Consider the following 18950-nt stretch of genomic DNA (forward strand, 5'->3'; position numbering starts at 1 on the left):
GATAAACTGCAATTGGAGAGTCTCCAAATCCAAGATGTTCAGTCTCCTCTGTAGCCCATTCATGAGTTATTCTATGAGGTCTGGATAAGGGGACTTAGGGATCTAAGGGTCGAGGGTTCAAGCCCCATGTTAGGTGAGTGTCTTTATTTAACATCTTCGGAAACCAAAAGTACGTTCCTCCACTTTGGACAGCCAGCCTCCGGTGGCTTATCAGGTGGATATTTGTGCTTGTAGGACTGTTGTTTACTGGATGTTTTCAGTTACTTATTTCCACTATTCTGTGGGATTACACATTGTTGTTGTGTCTCATATATGTTTGATCAACAGACATGGTTGTGCAATAAAAGCACTCGTCCCTGGGTGGGCTCGAACCACCAACCTTTCGGTTAACAGCCGAACGCGCTAACCGATTGCGCCACAGAGACACAAGCACAGCACTTTCATTTGTTGCTAGCTATATTTAGCAAGTTTTCAGACCCTCTAGCAACTTTTTCTGGTGTTATTTGTAGACTTTTGGAGACTCGGATGTGAAAGCACATATCGTTCTGCAGTTACTGTCCTCACCGAGCAGTGGGTGCTGCTGTTGTTCTGTTGAGCCTATCCCAGCCCTTATTATATTTCATTAGGCCTATTATAAAATGTTTTAGGTAACATGTTTTAAAATGAAAGATAAAATATCTTTAAAAAGCAAAACTAGTGCAGAATGATGCATTTGTGTGTATTAATTCAACATTTTTGTTGTATGTGTTTGTTGTCATGAGCAGAACAGTAAAGTGCATCCAATAAATGATGATGTGGAGACTGTCCGCGCGACAGAAGAGTAAGAAACAAGTCATGATCTGATTTTACATCTTAAAACAGCTGTATGGATAATGCAAATGCAACAATCATGTATAAAAGATTACATTTATGTCCTTTAGTGTTTTTACCCATCATGCTTTTCTTGTGTTTTTGACTGAATGATGCAAAGCTTAACTCTGATTGGTTGTGTCTACTGAGTAATCAATCAGTGGACATTTAATAGCTTAAACAACAAACGTTAGCTGTGTGTAGAAGAGCGTACTTATATACTGCAGGAGTATATACTAAATTACACTAGTATACTGTGCAGTACAGCCAAAATACATACTGTATACTACATAGTGCATAAGTATACACTGTATACTACATGTTGCAAGAATACATACTGTATACTAAATAGTGTACTAGTGTAAACTGTGTATTTCATTTTGCACCACTGTATACTGTGTACTGAATACAATGCAGCTAACTATATACCAAAAAGCATTAGTAATGACATACTATTTTTCAAATCAATGCAGTCTGCAAATGGAGGGGAACGTTCAGGACTCCCCAAAGACTTCAGCCAAAAGCAAAAGCAGTTTCTCTGTCAAGTCATTTCTGAAACGTCTTTTCATTTGAGAAGCAAAAATCAAAGATCATATTCAAATACAAGAACTTGGACATAACTGTGTGTTTATGTTTTCCTGAGTAGAAGAAGAAAATTCCATTAACAGAAGAAAATGTTGAAGCTGTCAGCACTACAGAAAGGTAATAAAAGTGCAGAAGACTGAAAACTTTAGATATATGATTTTTAAGCAACAGATGGATATGAGCAAAATGTTCATGTATTTTTTTAAGGTTGTTTATGGCCTTGAGTACAGCTAGACAGCATGTCGTGTTCTATTATATCTTTTATTGTAAAATTCTTTAATTCTTAGTTTAAACAGACAGAGAAGTGTAATCATTTCTTCTGTATTGAATATGGCATGTTGTGCTAATTTCCATGTGGTTTATAATGATGAGATGTCACCCTGTCTGTCTGTCTGTCTCTCTCTCCAAACTATAGTGTAACGGATGTGTGTAGGGTGGATGAAGCCCAGAGTGAAAAGGCTAAAACACCCACACCAGTCCTCTCCGACAACAGAAAACAGCAGCTACAGGACAGAGGGTAAGAAATGCAGCAGCGTATATCTGTACGTTCATAAAGGTTAATACTGAACATGAACCCTGATCAGTATTGTGTTTGTGTCTGTCTGATTTAATTGCAGGTTTGAAAACTTGGGAAACAGCTGCTACGTAAATGCCAGTATGCAGTGCCTGTTCAGCGCAGAATCTTTCTGCAAACAGCTCATGAAGAACATAAATGAGGACATGCCAGATGAATCAGCCAACCTTACTGGTTAGAGAAGAAGAAACAATGTTTTCTTAGTTTATTTGTTGTTTACTATTCAATTTCTTATTTTAGATTATGAATGATGAGAATGCTGATCTGGTAAAGTGTGTTTTGTACTTTTGCAGATGTTTTGCAAAGCTGTGGTCCATGAAAGAGAGAGCTCTGATTGGTCCACCAAGAACTCTCTTGTCTTGAAATTGACCGAGGCAGCTGCGCTTAACAACCCTGAATTTACACCTTACACTCAGAATGTAAGAAAACGCAACACAGACACCCTGAACATGATTGTTTTGTGTTTTAAGATGTGAAATGAACTCAGCTAACACAGTCGCCAGTCAGATTGAAATGTTTGAATGTTTAGGATGCTCAGCAGTTCATGTTCCACTGTTTGATGGAAATGGAGCAAACCATGAGTGGCGCAGGGGACATGGCTGTTGAATCCACAGTCAAAAAAGAACTTCAACTTTCAGCTCTTGTGTATCATCACATGTAAAGGGTGAGAACCACTAATAAACTAAATGTTTACGTTCTTTCATTTGTTCTATTTTCACTAGAAATGACATGTCCACTTTGTGTGTGTAGATGTGGAGCTGAGAAAACCAGGACTGAGAACTATAACCACCTCTCACTTGGTCTTGTGCCTCAGGGATCCATCAAATACTGCCTACATTTATTTTTTAGGGTAAGGAGCACACATCCATGCAAGTTCCAGTATGTACACAGTGAACAGGGCACTAATGCATTAAATAATGTCACACACACACACTAAAACCAGACTGAATTTTCTCTCAACTTTGCATTAAATATGTGTGTGTGTGTGTGTGTGTGTGTGTGTGTGTGTGTGTGTGTGTGTGTTGCTCGCTCTCCGTGATACTGAAAGTTTTCGGATTTGAATATCACTAATAAACAGCTTTTATTACGAGTTACGATTAATTCTCTCTACTGATGTGAAGCTGAATGGGTTGATTAGATTACAGCCAATAAGAACTGTGCAGAAATAAAAGACTCGGTTCCTTTCGTTCATTTCAAAGATCCGTTCAATAGAATCGGATCGTTCAGGAACGACCCATCACTAGTATATCTGCAGTTAGCACTGAGCATGTGAGTGAGAGGGGTGCGCCTGTTTAGCAGAGCAGCCTTGTGATGTCATGAACAAGATCAGTGAGCTTCAAACACAGATCTGCTCTGACAAAAGCGAGAGAGCTACTGATAACTTTACTGATAACTTTACTGAGAACTTTACTGAGAACTTTACTGAGAACTTTACTGATAACTTTACTGATAACTTTACTGAGAACTTTACTGATAACTTTACTGAGAACTTTTACTGATAACTTTACTGATAATGCTTTGGAAATTTCGAGATGGAAACCCCGAACGTGAAGTATAGACGTAATGAAGTACAGTGTCTGTGTAGCCCCGAATATTTTAAAAACACATTCGTTTTAATTAAACTGATTTTATTAAAATAGAATTATAAGAACTTTGAAACAGATGTTATTAGTAATTTACACATTTTGTTTCATTTTTTTTATTTATAATTATTAAATGATTTATTTTTTCTCCAGATTAACTGGCGTACCACGTCGTGCTGCTTCACGTACCACCAGTGGTACACGTACCACAGTTTGGGAACCACTGGACTATTCCATGAATTATTCTTTATTCTTTATTTTTCTCTCTTTATCTGTATAATTTCATGCTGAGGCCTTCATGCATTTAAAGGACCCCTCCTACCTAGTGCTTATCTCAGATCTATCCAATTTGTAAAAGAACTAAGCTAAGTGAATTCTAGCAAAGACAATCCAACATGTTGTAATGTTTATGAATAAAATCCTCAGACAGACTGTCCGGGTAAGTCTACCAGTTATGTATCATTTCTATTTTAATACTGTGTTGGAGATGTAGTGTTAAGAATGATGTTATACCAATATCCTAAACACAAAGCTAAAGAACATTTGTACTGCATGATTAAATCACATGTATTGATTTTTGAGTATTACAGTTTTTCTAAGTTGCTAAAACAAATTTTCTGAAATTTCCTCTCCCTTTCTCAAAACTCTAAACACAAACCCAAAATGTAAGCTACTTTCACAAAACCTCTGACTTGTCTTGCAAAATCAAACTATCAACTCAAAACTATTTTATCTTCGCTCAAAACCAAACACTGCCATCAAAATACACACAAATCCAGCCAATGCATGAACACTACACAGCAGTTATAACACACTACATAAAACAATACAAAACACTGTATAGTGTTTTTATCATAGCAAAACCAAATTTATTTCTTAAATTAATTTCTTTATTATGGAATTCTAGAATGTTTTTTGTTTACATGAAAACATATATACTAAAGTGTTTATGTATGTATATACTAGAGAACCAACAAAGAAATACAGTATATGAACTGCAATATATTTATTTATTGTATATACAGTTTGCAATGTCAATCATTTATTCTGCCTCTGAATCTTATCTCTGGGCTCGGTTAGGCCACAGGACAATGCAAAAAAAAATCCTTTTGCATCCAGAATCCACTCTAATGTCATCACATGCTGCATCCATTGTAGATTTTCCTGGGTATGCTAAGAAGAATTCCTCACATGGGTTTAGAAAGAGAGAGTATGATGGAAGGCTTAGATTTATGAAATGGAGGTTATTGATAAACCCTCACATACATTTTGACAACGGTGAAAGCTCACATTGTCCCAAATGACAATGTATGCTTTCTCAGCTCATGATCCCCCGCTCAAGTCCAAGCAAAGCATCTTGTAGACCATCCAGAAATGTTAGATGTTCTGTGTTGTAGGGCTCTAATGTAACATGGTGATGCAGAACCCCATTGCTGTTGATGGCTGCACATACATTTTTAGCAATAAGCAGACACTTTCATTTAAAGCAACTTATAGTATACAGTCTAAGCAACTGAGGGTTAAGGGACTTGCTCAAACAGTGGCAACCTGGCAGTGGTGGGGCTTGATCCTGCAACCCTCTGCTTACTAGTCGAGTACCTTAACCAATAGGTTACATGGTCACATTGCCACTATGATGGACAGGCATTTCTATTATTGCATGTTGACCAGTTATGTTGAGACCTCTTCTCCACCTATTAGTCAGATTAAATCCTGTTTTGTCCAAATAGAAACATTCATGGTGCCTTTCCATGGGTTTTAGTTTACAGTTTTTCTCGATTGTTTACACACATTTTCTGAAAGCATGCCTCATACTCTCAAAACTCTACACACAAATCAAAAAACACACACACAATGGGCAAAACCCCTCAATTCTCCTGCAAAATCAAACTTTTCATTCAAAACAATGTTATCTCTTCTCAAAATGGTATTTTGTTTTCAGATGACACACACAAACCATCATATGAATAGACATTTATAAGAACCAGTTGAACACTAATGTGCTCAATGGAAAACACTATGATGAATGGAAAACACTTCTTCTCCATTCATCATAATGACTTAGGCCTTTTTTTGTTTAGTGTTACACTTACTACAGACAGTACATACATAAGTGTGTTGTAAAATATTTTGGAATATTGTTTTTATACTCAGAACACAACAACGGTAACAAATGTATTTTATTTTCCCCCACAAAAACAATGTACACAGTGTACATCCCAACCAACACAAAGTTGCACATACAGTGGTCTACATACAAAACAACAGAAGAATTTACTGTATACAGTTACAGTAAAAAAAAAAGACATGGTCCAGCGTTTTGAAATATCTCATTGTTTTCTATTATTTTTCTTTGTATTTGCCATAATGTTATGATGTTATTTTTAGGACCATGTTCATGATTTCAGTTTCCTGTTCAGGAGACAAAAGACGTCCCCGTCCACCTTGTGTTGGTAATCTTTCAGTTCTGCAATAAAAATGGTAAAATACTGTAAATACTGTATTATTCCCAAATAATTGAAACATACTTTATGTTTACAGTCCTACAGAACAGTCCACAGGTAATACTGCACTGCTGTACTCATTGAGTACTGTGTTGATATGCAGTACTGCAGTTTTGTAGTGAGAGTAGATTTCTTACCTATTCTCATTTTGGAAAGTCTGGATGATGGATGCTACTGTGTACCTGCTCAAATTTGCCTGTACTCTTTGCCCAGCATCCCTTATTGTTAGACCATGGTTGACCACATGGTCAACCAAAGTGGCTCGGATCTCATCAGAGATTAGTCCCTGGCCTTCCTCGTCCTCCCCGTTCTCCTCCTCTTACTCTAACTCCTCTGGCTCTGCCTCTGTTTCCAATGTTGGCATCCATTGCTTCAAAAAAGGAGAGCTCACCTGTTGCCTTTTCATACTAAAGCTCTGATTTCTGATTGTTAACCTGTGTGACAGGTGTTTGCCCATTTGATGAGTCAGTGTACATAGTAGGGCATTTAACTTTAGAGTTTTGAATAACAGTGTGTTCCTTGTGAAAACAAGAGATTTTCTTCATGAAAATTGTGCCAAATGCAGAAAATTGTGTGTAGTGTTTTGAAAAAAGTGTGTTTTAGAACTGCAATTTGAGTGTAAAGTAGGAATTGTGCTTGTAGTTTAGCAGAACTGGTTTAGGGGGTTGGTGCATGAGTTAAATGTTGTGGTCATTGTGTCTCAAGTACCAGAATTTGTGTGTAAACAATCGAGAAAAACTGTAAATGTGACGCATCATGACAGATCTCATGTCGCTGTTACATGTGCTGCTTTACACAGAATACAGTATTTGATTTGACTGCTCTTGTTCTTGTTCGTCCTGATCTTTTTCTTCTTCACCACGCTCTTCCTTTTCTTCTTCTTCTATTGTTCCCTCCATTGATAAAGTCACAATACAGCTCAGAAAAGCCACCTGCATTTAAACTGACTTTTATCTTGTTTACCTACTAATTTGAACCCTTTTTACTGATATGACACTTGTGTGCACAGTTTTTACCTGTAGTGTGTTAACGATGACAATAGTGCGTTTGTTATGTTTAATCTTTGTGGCATGTGTGTGCTATTTTGCATCAAAGTGTACTACCATGAGAGATGTGTGTTAATCAGTAAAATTGTGTTTAGAGTTTTGCAAAAAGGTTGAATCAGATGTGAAATTGTGTCAAACTCAGAGAAAATGGTTTAAGGTTTTGTGAAATGAGTGAGTCATTCAATAGACAAGTTTTGGCAGTTGACAGTTGCGTTCCAAGAATGGGTTTTAGTGTTTTAGCGATTGAGGAAAAACTGTATTCGAAGAGATCTTAAGTCGGGAACGAGTCATTAAACTCAGATTAGTCATCCCATATATACAGTGTATCACAAAAGTAAGTACACCCCTCACATTTCTGCAAATATTTCATTATATCTTTTCATGGGACAACACTATAGAAATAAAACTTGGATATAACTTAGAGTAGTCAGTGTACAGCTTGTATAGCAGTGTAGATTTACTGTCTTCTGAAAATAACTCAACACACAGCCATTAATGTCTAAATAGCTGCAACATAAGTGAGTACACCCCACAGTGAACATGTCCAAATTGTGCCCAAAGTGTCAATATTTTGTGTGACCACCATTATTATCCAGCACTGCCTTAACCCTCCTGGGCATGGAATTCACCAGAGCTGCACAGGTTGCTACTGGAATCCTCTTCCACTCCTCCATGATGACATCACGGAGCTGGTGGATGTTAGACACCTTGAACTCCTCCACCTTCCACTTGAGGATGCACCACAGGTGCTCAATTGGGTTTAGTCCATCACCTTTACCTTCAGCTTCCTCAGCAAGGCAGTTGTCATCTTGGAGGTTGTGTTTGGGGTCGTTATCCTGTTGGAAAACTGCCATGAGGCCCAGTTTTCGAAGGGAGGGGATCATGTTCTGTTTCAGAATGTCACAGTACATGTTGGAATTCATGTTTCCCTCAATGAACTGCAGCTCCCCAGTGCCAGCAACACTCATGCAGCCCAAGACCATGATGCTACCACCACCATGCTTGACTGTAGGCAAGATACAGTTGTCTTGGTACTTCTCACCAGGGCGCCGCCACACATGCTGGACACCATCTGAGACAAACAAGTTTATCTTGGTCTCGTCAGACCACAGGGCATTCCAGTAATCCATGTTCTTGGACTGCTTGTCTTCAGCAAACTGTTTGCTGGCTTTCTTGTGCGTCAGCTTCCTTCTGGGATGACGACCATGCAGACCGAGTCGATGCAGTGTGCGGCGTATGGTCTGAGCACTGACAGGCTGACCTCCCACGTCTTCAACCTCTGCAGCAATGCTGGCAGCACTCATGTGTCTATTTTTTAAAGCCGACCTCTGGATATGACGCCGAACACGTGGACTCGACTTCTTTGGTCGACCCTGGCGAAGCCTGTTCCGAGTGGAACCTGTCCTGGAAAACCGCTGTATGACCTTGGCCACCATGCTGTAGCTCAGTTTCAGGGTGTTAGCAATCTTCTTATAGCCCAGGCCATCTTTGTGGAGAGCAACAATTCTATTTCTCACATCCTCAGAGAGTTCTTTGCCATGAGGTGCCATGTTGAATATCCAGTGGCCAGTATGAGAGAATTGTACCCAAAACACCAAATTTAACAGCCCTGCTCCCCATTTACACCTGGGACCTTGACACATGACACCAGGGAGGGACAACGACACATTTGGGTACAATTTGGACATGTTCACTGTGGGGTGTACTCACTTATGTTGCCAGCTATTTAGACATTAATGGCTGTGTGTTGAGTTATTTTCAGAAGACAGTAAATCTACACTGCTATACAAGCTGTACACTGACTACTCTAAGTTATATCCAAGTTTCATGTCTATAGTGCCGTCCCATGAAAAGATATAATGAAATATCTGCAGAAATGTGAGGGGTGTACTTACTTTTGTGATACACTGTATATATATATATATATAAACCTTTTACTGGTAGCAGTATTTTTACAGCCACATTAATGAGTAAAAACCTTATCTGTACAAAAAAAGTCTTTGCAAAATTATGTTAAAGAATGATTTTACTACATATTAATGAATGTTGCAACTGCCCTGTTATGGGTCTATTCAGGGGTATTTTTTACACATATTATCATATGCATATATATTACAGCTGTGTGTGGGTGGGTAGCTGACAGATGTGGATTTTATTTTATTAAAATGTTGTCTTGTATTATTTGAACAGCAGACAGAATATCCCTCCACATACAGGTAGTGACCATTATCTTAAAAAATGAACAAATGTCAAATTAAACAATGTAACACTGCACATTACAACTATTAAAGCCAAATGGTCAGGCTCTGTGCATGATCACTGAAAATAAAACAGTGCAACAAGTTCATTTCCTTGTCCTTATTCTTTAGTGAGAACATTTATATTTATACACCCTTAGCATTGACACCCATCTTAAATTAAAGCAACTGAATTTCTAGCCTTGTCTGTTTTATATGCTCCACCTGAGGATCACACTTTGCAGTTTGTTTCTCCTGATGGACCTTCTATAGTCCATCTCATGTACATCCAAATTGAAAGAAAGAGACAAAAATAGCATGCTATGATCAAACATAGCTTTTTAGCATATTTCAGATATTTGGTAAGACATTTTTACTGTTCTAAGCTGAGCTTTGGAGGTGGACGGTCCCTCATCTGATTAGAACTGCCCATCACATTCTGTTAGAGGACAGTCACACACATTATCATGGTAGATCAAATGAAATGCCATGCTCTATGTTCAACATGTACTGTACCTCTGTAGGCCTCCCAGTGTCATCCCACTCTGAGGCAGCGGAGATGGTTTCTTTATCGTCCTTCAACGGTGTTTTTTTAAATTTTTTTATTGTATTAAAGAACATTATTTATATTTATTAGGATAGGGACATTTAGGTCACTAACAATTGCAGGAGGCTCAAAACCACACCACCAATCACTGGAGAGATGGCAATAACAAGTGTTCAGACTGTACCAATGCAGTTCTTAATATTCCACAGTTTATGCACTACAAACTGATTTACATGTAATAAACATGCCTTGAGCATAGACAGTTTTTGTGTTTCATTTTTATCTGCTGCCATGTGCATCTGATTCCACTTGGATTACGCCTAGATTAAGTAAATGAAAGAAAAAAACGTTTTAAATCGAGACAAATATTACAACTGACATATTAAACAATTTTACCTTTCCTTCTGCTAAATGTTGAATTATGGTTAAGTTTTTTTATTAATTTAAACTCACGCATTAACTCTGTAAGCTTTATTTTTTTCATTTTCAAACATGTATTGGCCACCACAGAGTCTAGACCTGAACCCCATTGAGAATCTTTGGGATGTGCTGGAGAAGACTTTACGCAGTGGTCCAAATCTCTCATCATCAATACAAGATCTTGGGGGAAAATTAATGCAACTCTGGACAGAAATAAATGTTGTGACATTGCAGAAGCTTGTGGAAACGATGCCACAGCAAATGTGTGCCGTAATCAAAGCTAAAGGCGGTCCAACAAAATATTAGAGTGTGTGACCTTTTTTTTTTTTGGCTAGGCAGTGTATAATACTTCACTATTGTGTAAGGGCTTTTCACAAGCATTTGGAATGTGTTTGTGGAAATGTGTGCCCGTTCAGCGATCAGGCACTGATGTTGGACACAAATTGCATGCAATGTATTTTATATGGCATTAAGCAATGGGTGTGATTATACCAGTCCCTGAAGCAATGGGTGTGATTATACAAGTGCCTGACCTAATGTCTAATGTCTTGTGGAAAGAATGAAGGGGTCAAAACCATATTAATGCCCATTGTTTTAAAACTGGCATCCAACAAGTTCTGGTCAAGTGTCCACAGATGTTTGGCCATGTAGAGTATGACAAACTGAAGATAAAATCAAAACCTAGTTTGAACTGAGCTATTTGTTTCAGAGACCATCACCATTGTGCTTTTGATACTTTTTGTTCTTTCTACTGTACATCGCGTCTGCGGCCGGTGGTGAACGGTGGATGAGTTTTCCTGGGATCGGCACGATGTTGAACTATTCCGTTGACCAGCTGAGGAAGTTCAACAACTGCACTACTCCATCGTGTATTTCAGTCATCAAACAGCTTGGACTCCTTCGCCGGCCTCGTTATATTCACAGGGGCTCCCGGAGAAAGCTTGTTTATCTTCGAAACGGTAACGCTATTCCATCCTTCTGGTCAGCCGTGCGCACTGTCGCTCCGCAAACACGTCATCAGAGCGCTGCTGCCTTGCACACCAGTAGCGGTGTAGTCTCCATGACAACGCTGTCCACGGAGTGGGATGGGAAACGCGGAGTGGACTTAGCAAATCTCCGTTCTCTTCCTCGTTCCTCACAGCCAACTACACAACAATACCACTTGAAAATGGCATTGCTTAATGTTCGTTCACTCAACACAAAAAGTACTGTACTCAGTGAATTTATATCTGACAGTGAACTAGACTTTTTCTGTCTCACTGAAACTTGGCATAAACCCTTGGATTATTTTATGTTAAATCAGACCACGCCAATGGGATACTCGTATATTGATGAACCTCGTATGGAAGGGCGAGGTGGTGGTGTTGCTGCAGTCTATAGGGATGATATTAAAATAACCACTTTGTCTTTTCCTGCTGCTCTTTCTTTTGAACACCTGGCTTTCAAGTTGTCAGGGCCTACTCCTCTGGTCACTGCTGTAGTTTATCGTCCGCCAAAGCCAAACGCTTCCTTTCTCTCTGATTTTTCAGATTTTTTAACCCAGCTTAGTGCCCTCTCATCCTCTGTACTGCTTATGGGTGATTTTAACATCCATATTGATGACAACAACTGTAAATTTGCCAGGGAATTTTTGGAATTGTTACAGTGTTTTAATTTCACACAACATATACATTTTCCAACTCATAAAAAAGGTCATACTCTTGACCTTGTCTGCTCTACTGGTGTCCTAGTTCATCAGCCGTCCAGCCATGACCTTACTGTCTCTGATCATTTGACAATCATCATGGACATTGAGGTCACTAGGCCCATCACTAGAGCTAAACGTAAAATATCCTTCAGGAATCTTCAATATATCTCTCCCTCTGCTTTCTCAGATTCTCTTGTTAAAAAGATGTCTGTCTGTCCTGTACTGTCTAGTAATTCATCTGACCTTGTCAATTACTATAATGACATACTCGCCTCATGTCTTGATGAGCTGGCTCCTTTGAGAACCAAATTTGTTTCATTTAGTCATTCCGCACCATGGTACACAATTGAGCTTCACCAAATGAAATCCCGTAAACGCCAGCTTGAAAGACTTTATAAGAAAACCGGTCTAACAGTACATTATCAGATTTATTCTGATTATCTTCAACATTACAAAGACGCTCTTACGGCAGCCCGATCCACTTACTATTCCGAACTCATACATGCTGGATCAACAAATCCTAAGACTCTCTTTTCCACAATAAATAAACTTCTCAAACCAGTTGACAATACTACCAATTCCTTTACAGTTGACAAGTGTAACTCTTACCTCTCATTTTTTCAAACAAAAGTTGAGAATATCCACAATTTTCTGACAGTTTCCCCTGTCATCTCTGTTTCTCCGCCTATCTCATCTCAATTTATTACCCAGCCTCTGTCTCAGTTCTCACCTGTGTCTCATTTGGACCTATCTGAGATCTTAACAGGGATGCGAAGCTCCACTTGTGTTTTGGATCCAGCTCCATCAAAACTTGTTAAGGGTTGTTTTCCAGTTATCTCATCACTTATCACAGAGATAATCAATTCCTCTCTTAGTTCTGGCTCAGTCCCTCAATCACTCAAATTGGCTGCTGTTACTCCCATACTTAAAAAACCTGGACTTGACTCTAACATTATGAGTAACTTTCGGCCCATTTCCAATCTTCCATTTCTGTCGAAAATACTGGAACGTGTTGTTGCCTCACAGCTCAAAGATCACCTAAATTCCAATAATCTATTTGAATCATTTCAGTCTGGTTTCCGCCCCCAGCACAGCACTGAGTCAGCCCTCCTCAAAGTCACAAATGACCTTCTTCTTTCCTCAGACTCTGGACAAATTAATATTCTCGTCCTCCTTGATCTTACTGCAGCTTTTGACACCATTAATCACTCCATTCTTCTGTCCCGCCTTGAATCCTCTGTCAACATCACTGGTACTGCCCTTTTGTGGTTAAGGTCATATCTCGTAAACAGACAACAGTTTGTTAATATCAACAATTGTAGTTCTGCCATTGCTCCACTGTCCCAAGGCGTTCCCCAAGGCTCAGTGTTAGGTCCCCTTTTGTTTATTCTTTATATGCTCCCCCTTGGTGACATCATACGTCGGCATGGTTTACATTTCCACTGCTATGCTGATGATATTCAGCTTTACATCTCCTCCAAATCCATTAATACTGAACTTCACTCCACTCTGACAAATTGCATCACTGAAATGAAATTGTGGATGAAAGCTAATTTCCTCAAATTAAACTGTGAAAAATCAGATATGATCATCGTAGGTCCTACAACCCTGGCAAAAACCACAAAAAATTTTCAAATTACCATTGATAATGACACTTTGTCTCCGTCTTCTAACATCCGAAATCTTGGTGTAATTTTTGATAGCAACCTCTCTTTTGACCGCCATGTAAATCACATCACCAAAACTGCTTTCTTTCATCTAAAAAACATAGCACGTCTACGTCCATCACTCTCCTTTTCTGCCGCCGAAACCTTGATTCATGCTTTTATTACATCCAGAATTGATTATTGCAATAGCATCCTTTATGGTACATCTAACAAAATCCTAAAAAAACTTCAGTATATCCAGAATTCAGCTGCTCGCCTCCTTACTCATACTCGCTCCCGTGATCATATTACACCTGTTCTACAAAAACTTCATTGGCTTCCCGTTGCTCAACGCATTCAATTCAAAATTCTTCTATTCACTCACAAAGCTCTCCATAATCAGGCCCCATCCTACCTCACCGACCTGCTCCATCAGCACATTCCCTCCCGTAGCCTTCGCTCTTCTGAGGCTAACCTACTGTCCATACCCTCTAGGACCAAGCACCGGACCTGGGGTGACAGGGCCTTTTCCATAGCTGCTCCATCTTTATGGAATGCTCTCCCCAAACACCTACGAGATTGTCCTGACCTGTCCAAATTCAAGTCACTTCTCAAAACTCATCTATTCAATATGGCATTTAACTTGTAACAACACGAAATAAATGCTTTTATTTTTGCTATTCTTTTTAATAGTTTTTATACTTAGATCACGACAGAAATGTGAAGTCCTAGATCCTAAAACTTGTAAAGTTTTCAGTTTCCTGATTGCATGTAAATCTGTCCTGTTTCTGTCTAATTTTAAGAAATTGTTCTATATTTGTTGTTCTCTCTCATAATTTAGCTAATTTTTAATGAACTGTCTTATGCTGCTCTCTTTGTTTTTATCTTAATTATTCTTGATGTTGATGTACTATTTTGATTTTGTACTATGATTTGTATGGTGTATGTACGTATTTGTTTTGATTATTTGTCTTATGTAAAGCGTCTTTGAGTATCTTGAAAAGCGCTATATAAATAAAATGTATTATTATTATTATTACCATTGTTCTCCTGACAGAGGTTTCTTTTTGATTTGCATAGACAAATAAATGTTCTGGACTGCAAATCAGTTTTAAGACACTATTTATTTAGTCCCATTATTTTGGCTTATAGTACTATATTATACATGGTATAACCTGTTACGGGTTAATCTGTTTAATCTGAAGGCATTGTGTTAATAGAATTAGCTGTTAGTAGATGCACACATGCTAGACTAAGAATCTAAAATTAATATTGGAAGCTTCTCAAACTGTGTTACAACAGTATTCTTGCAAGTTATTAGCCTTTAATTAGCATCTCTTTTCAATTCATGTGTCTAATATCACTCATCTTAGTAGCTATGCATTATTAGTATTGCATTCTCCAAATCGACAGTAACAGAGCTTCCAGTTACTCTCACTCCATACCAGCCTTGCCAGCGTTTGTTGTCTTTGCCACCATGCTCGAAGGTGATGTAGCGCAGGCCTGGGTTTACAGTCACTGTGTGGGTGACCTGTAAATAGGAAATTATTTTCAGTAAATGCAGTGTGTGATGCTATATGATTCTAGCATGTACATAAAAAATGAATGACATTTGGAAATCTCATTAGTAATTGTCTTCTAATTGATTCAATCAGAACTGTTGTTGCTTCTTGAATCTTTCACCTGTCTCCATGAGCAGTTATGAATGGCTGGGTCAAGGCTCACCTCCGCAGGACTAAACACCTCCAAAATCTTTCTGTTCTTATCAAGCAGATTTACTTTCACCTTATAAGTACAGCCACAGTCGGTTCGACCAGAGTACCTAAACACAACAAAGACAATAAATATAAAAGGTTTATTGTATAGAAATGAAAACTTCACAATGGCTGTAAGCTTTTACCAGTCCTGCACTGTAACTGTAACTTTTTGAGTGTCCAAGACTCTAGGGTCATAACCTTCTGCCACAAGGTCAATCTCCTGTGTTTTAAGACACAGCCTGAAAAGGTAAGAAAAATTGATGGGCATCAACAAATACACACACAAATTTATTTTAATTTATTTATTTTTAATAACTGCTTCATGCTGAACAGGATTGCAATGTGTGCATATGATGTTACAGTTTAAGTGTGCATGGGGCGGAGCTTGCATGTGATACTAATGGATGCCAGGCTGCCACTGATGGGCTCTTGAGCAAGGCCCATATCTCTCAATTGCTTGGATTGTGTATGATCACAATTGTAAATATGCTTTGGTTAAGAATGTCTGCTAAATCCCTTAAATATAAATATTAGTAAAATGATAAATCAAAGTATTTAATAAAGACAATTTCCTTATTACTTAATTCTTTATTACAACTTTTTCTAGCAACTACATTTGTTATTAACTAAATAATGTCTTACTCAAAAGAGGTGGTGAAGTATTTGGATACAGCCCCAGCAAAAAAATTGTAGCGATGGTCTTCAGGCATGTTCTCTACTTTCCACCCATTGCCCCCATTTTTAGTCAACTTCCAAAAAGCCATTCCCTCTGGGGGAAAAAAAGAAGAAACCTTGTTATTATAAGAATTTCTGTTCAGATTTTAATATTGTTTAAATGACCAAATACAGAAATACTAGATTACCATCTCCATTTGGGTTTTTTAGAAGATTTCTTGCCATTTTTAGTTCTTAACCTGTATACACAGCAAATGAACTGTGAAAATCATTCAACAATATCAATACATAAAAACACAACAATAATAATAATGTATTATTATAGTTATCATGGCAACCACATAGATAGTGTTTCTACAGAACATTCTGTCTTCTTGAAAGTTATTAACAATAACAATTACAATTTTAAATCACCTACAAGATTTTATTTAAAAGTGCTCTGTATGCTCCCACTGCAGGTTACATGTTAGGGATGGTAGTAAAACGAACAATAAATTCAGGTCTACTTCTGATGTTCACATTGCATTTCCACAGATGAATAAATCAATTAGTCTCGTATAATTTGACTTATTTATGTTATTAATATTTCTCATATACTACAAACCTTAATTTACTGATATATAAAAAGCAGAAGCAGAGACTTGAGTTTGTGCTCAGTAAACATTTTTGTGTTGATCTAGACATATATATCCAGAGATCAGGGTGTTTTTTTGTTTTTGTTTTTGTTTTTCCGGAAGCAGACAGATTGTGACATTTGTAAGTCTGTATTTAAATTGAATTAATGTAAGACTTGGTTTTTAATAAAATTAAAAAAAAAAAAAAAAAGGTTTTTATTTGTTTTTACACATTTTGGGCCACTGCATAATTTTACACAGTGGCGTAACTAGGAGCTCATGGGACCCAGTGCAAAATAATTTATATAATTTATAATAAGGAATTTATGTATGTATGTATGTATGTATGTATGTATGTATGTATGTATATCGGTAGGGTTGCCAACTTTCATAACTGGAAATAAGGAACACCCTGGGCTGGCAGGTTGGCGGAAGGCATAGGGTGGGGGTTGCTTGCGCGGGTGTTTACACCTATAAAAAATATTACGGGTCTTACACCATCATGGGAACATTATCAAAATGTTTAATTTGGGCTGTTTAACATTTATTATTTTCGCTCTTTATAATAATAAATCAGAACGGGCGGCACGGTGGCTTAGTGGGTAGCACTGTCGCCTCACAACAAGAAGGTCCTGGGTTCAATCCCCAGGTGGGGCGGTCCAGGTCCTTTCTGTGCGGAGTTTGCATGTTCTCCTCGTGTCCGCGTGGGTTTCCTCCGGGTACTCCGGTTTCCTCCCACAGTCCAAAAACATGCCACCAGGTTAATTGGAAACACTGAATTGTCCTATAGATACCTAGCCACTAGATGCACTAGTGCATTGTAGTGCCGGTCCCAAGCCCGGATAAATTAGGGAGGGTTGTGTCAGGAAGGGCATTCGGCGTAAAAATTGTGCCAAATCAATGAGCGATCATGAGAATGACTCGCTGTGGCGACCCCTGAAAAAGGGAAAAAGCCGAAAGAAGAAGAAGAAGAAGAAGAAATAAGATAATAATAAATCAGAACCATATTTTAGGCAAAACAACATGCATGAAGAACATTGTAATATTTTTTTTTCAATAATGCAGACTATTAAAAAAATAAAATAAAACAGACCTGATATTATAGAAAATGCTGAACATTTCTCACACTTTTTCATAACTTTTTAGTTTATGTATTACAGTGGGCACTGTGAAATAAACTCAACTGTGTGGCATCTTTTGCTGGCATGTTACTTTTTTGTATTATATTTTGTTAGAATTCCATATCACATGTACACTGTCCATTTAATATTTTCTTCCACAGTAATTTTAGTTAACCACTACTAGATTTCTTCTTAAGTCATTTTTGCTGTAGTTCAGCTTCTTCCAGTGTGGAAGTCTCAGTGTAATCTGCAGCATTTCTCTCCCATTAATAAAAACACGGAATAAAGCGCGTCTGGTATCGGTTCAATACGGAACACCACGTTTAGTTTCCAAATAAGAAACGATTCTGTATTTTACTGGACGGTTGGCAACCATATATATATAGGTTTAGTAATGTTAAGCAGTTTACTATACTATACTATGGCATCAAAATAAGGCCAAAAGTATTGAGAACCAAAACTAGACTACACTACTACTAACTGGTGACTATGTTAGTCTGAGAGAAGCAAAACTGAGAGAAGTACAAAAAAAGCGTAAGCGAGAAACTTTTTAAACTGAAAGTGAGACCGAGACCGAGACCGTGACTGAGAAAAAGCGCAGTCAAAAGCGAAAAACGGACTATTTATAAATGTCAAATACAAAGTGGACTCAAAATCTGCTTTTTAGGTTCTCAATACTTTTGGCCTTATTTTGACGCCACAATCGTACACACGGCCAAACATCTCCTACAGTTTAGGCCCACCAACAGAATGCAATAGGCTATAGACCCCAAACAGATACAAAAACCAAACAGCAACCCTAACACTTACCCAAGTTGAAAGTACAGATGCACCCCTGAGTTCTTCTGCCACTGACTGATTCAGCAACCGCACTTGATCGTGTCCTGGTGTGGCTGATCTAACTCTTACACAATTCTCCTACACTGCTGGCATTTAATCTTAACCCTACCCCTTTCCATAACCCCCCCCCCCCCCCCCCCCACACACACACACACACACACACACACATACACTGATCTAACTCTTACACAGTTCTTCAGCCTGATCTAACTCTTACACAATTCTTCAGCCTCTGGTGAACAAAAACCATCCCTCCCAAACAACC

General features: G+C 38.2%; 1 protein-coding gene and 1 non-coding gene across 2 annotated transcripts; both read right to left on the minus strand.

The window, feature by feature from the left end:
- Positions 1 to 351: 351 nt before the first annotated feature.
- trnan-guu (transfer RNA asparagine (anticodon GUU)) lies at positions 352 to 425 on the minus strand. Its single transcript has one exon. It is a non-coding gene; the product is annotated as a tRNA-Asn (tRNA).
- A 14388-nt stretch (positions 426 to 14813) lies between these two features.
- Positions 14814 to 18744, minus strand: LOC134328897 (F-box only protein 6-like). The gene is made up of 6 exons (XM_063010133.1): positions 18656 to 18744; positions 16299 to 16349; positions 16078 to 16204; positions 15579 to 15674; positions 15362 to 15500; positions 14814 to 15209 (listed from the first exon to the last, which is right to left on the minus strand). Exons 2-6 carry the CDS (start codon positions 16333 to 16335, stop codon positions 15048 to 15050), a joined length of 561 nt encoding a protein of 186 aa, XP_062866203.1. The 5' UTR covers positions 16336 to 16349; positions 18656 to 18744; the 3' UTR covers positions 14814 to 15047.
- Between the last annotated feature and the right edge of the window lie 206 nt (positions 18745 to 18950).

Source organism: Trichomycterus rosablanca, chromosome 15 (genome assembly GCF_030014385.1).
Source record: "Trichomycterus rosablanca isolate fTriRos1 chromosome 15, fTriRos1.hap1, whole genome shotgun sequence".
Taxonomy (NCBI): domain Eukaryota; kingdom Metazoa; phylum Chordata; class Actinopteri; order Siluriformes; family Trichomycteridae; genus Trichomycterus; species Trichomycterus rosablanca.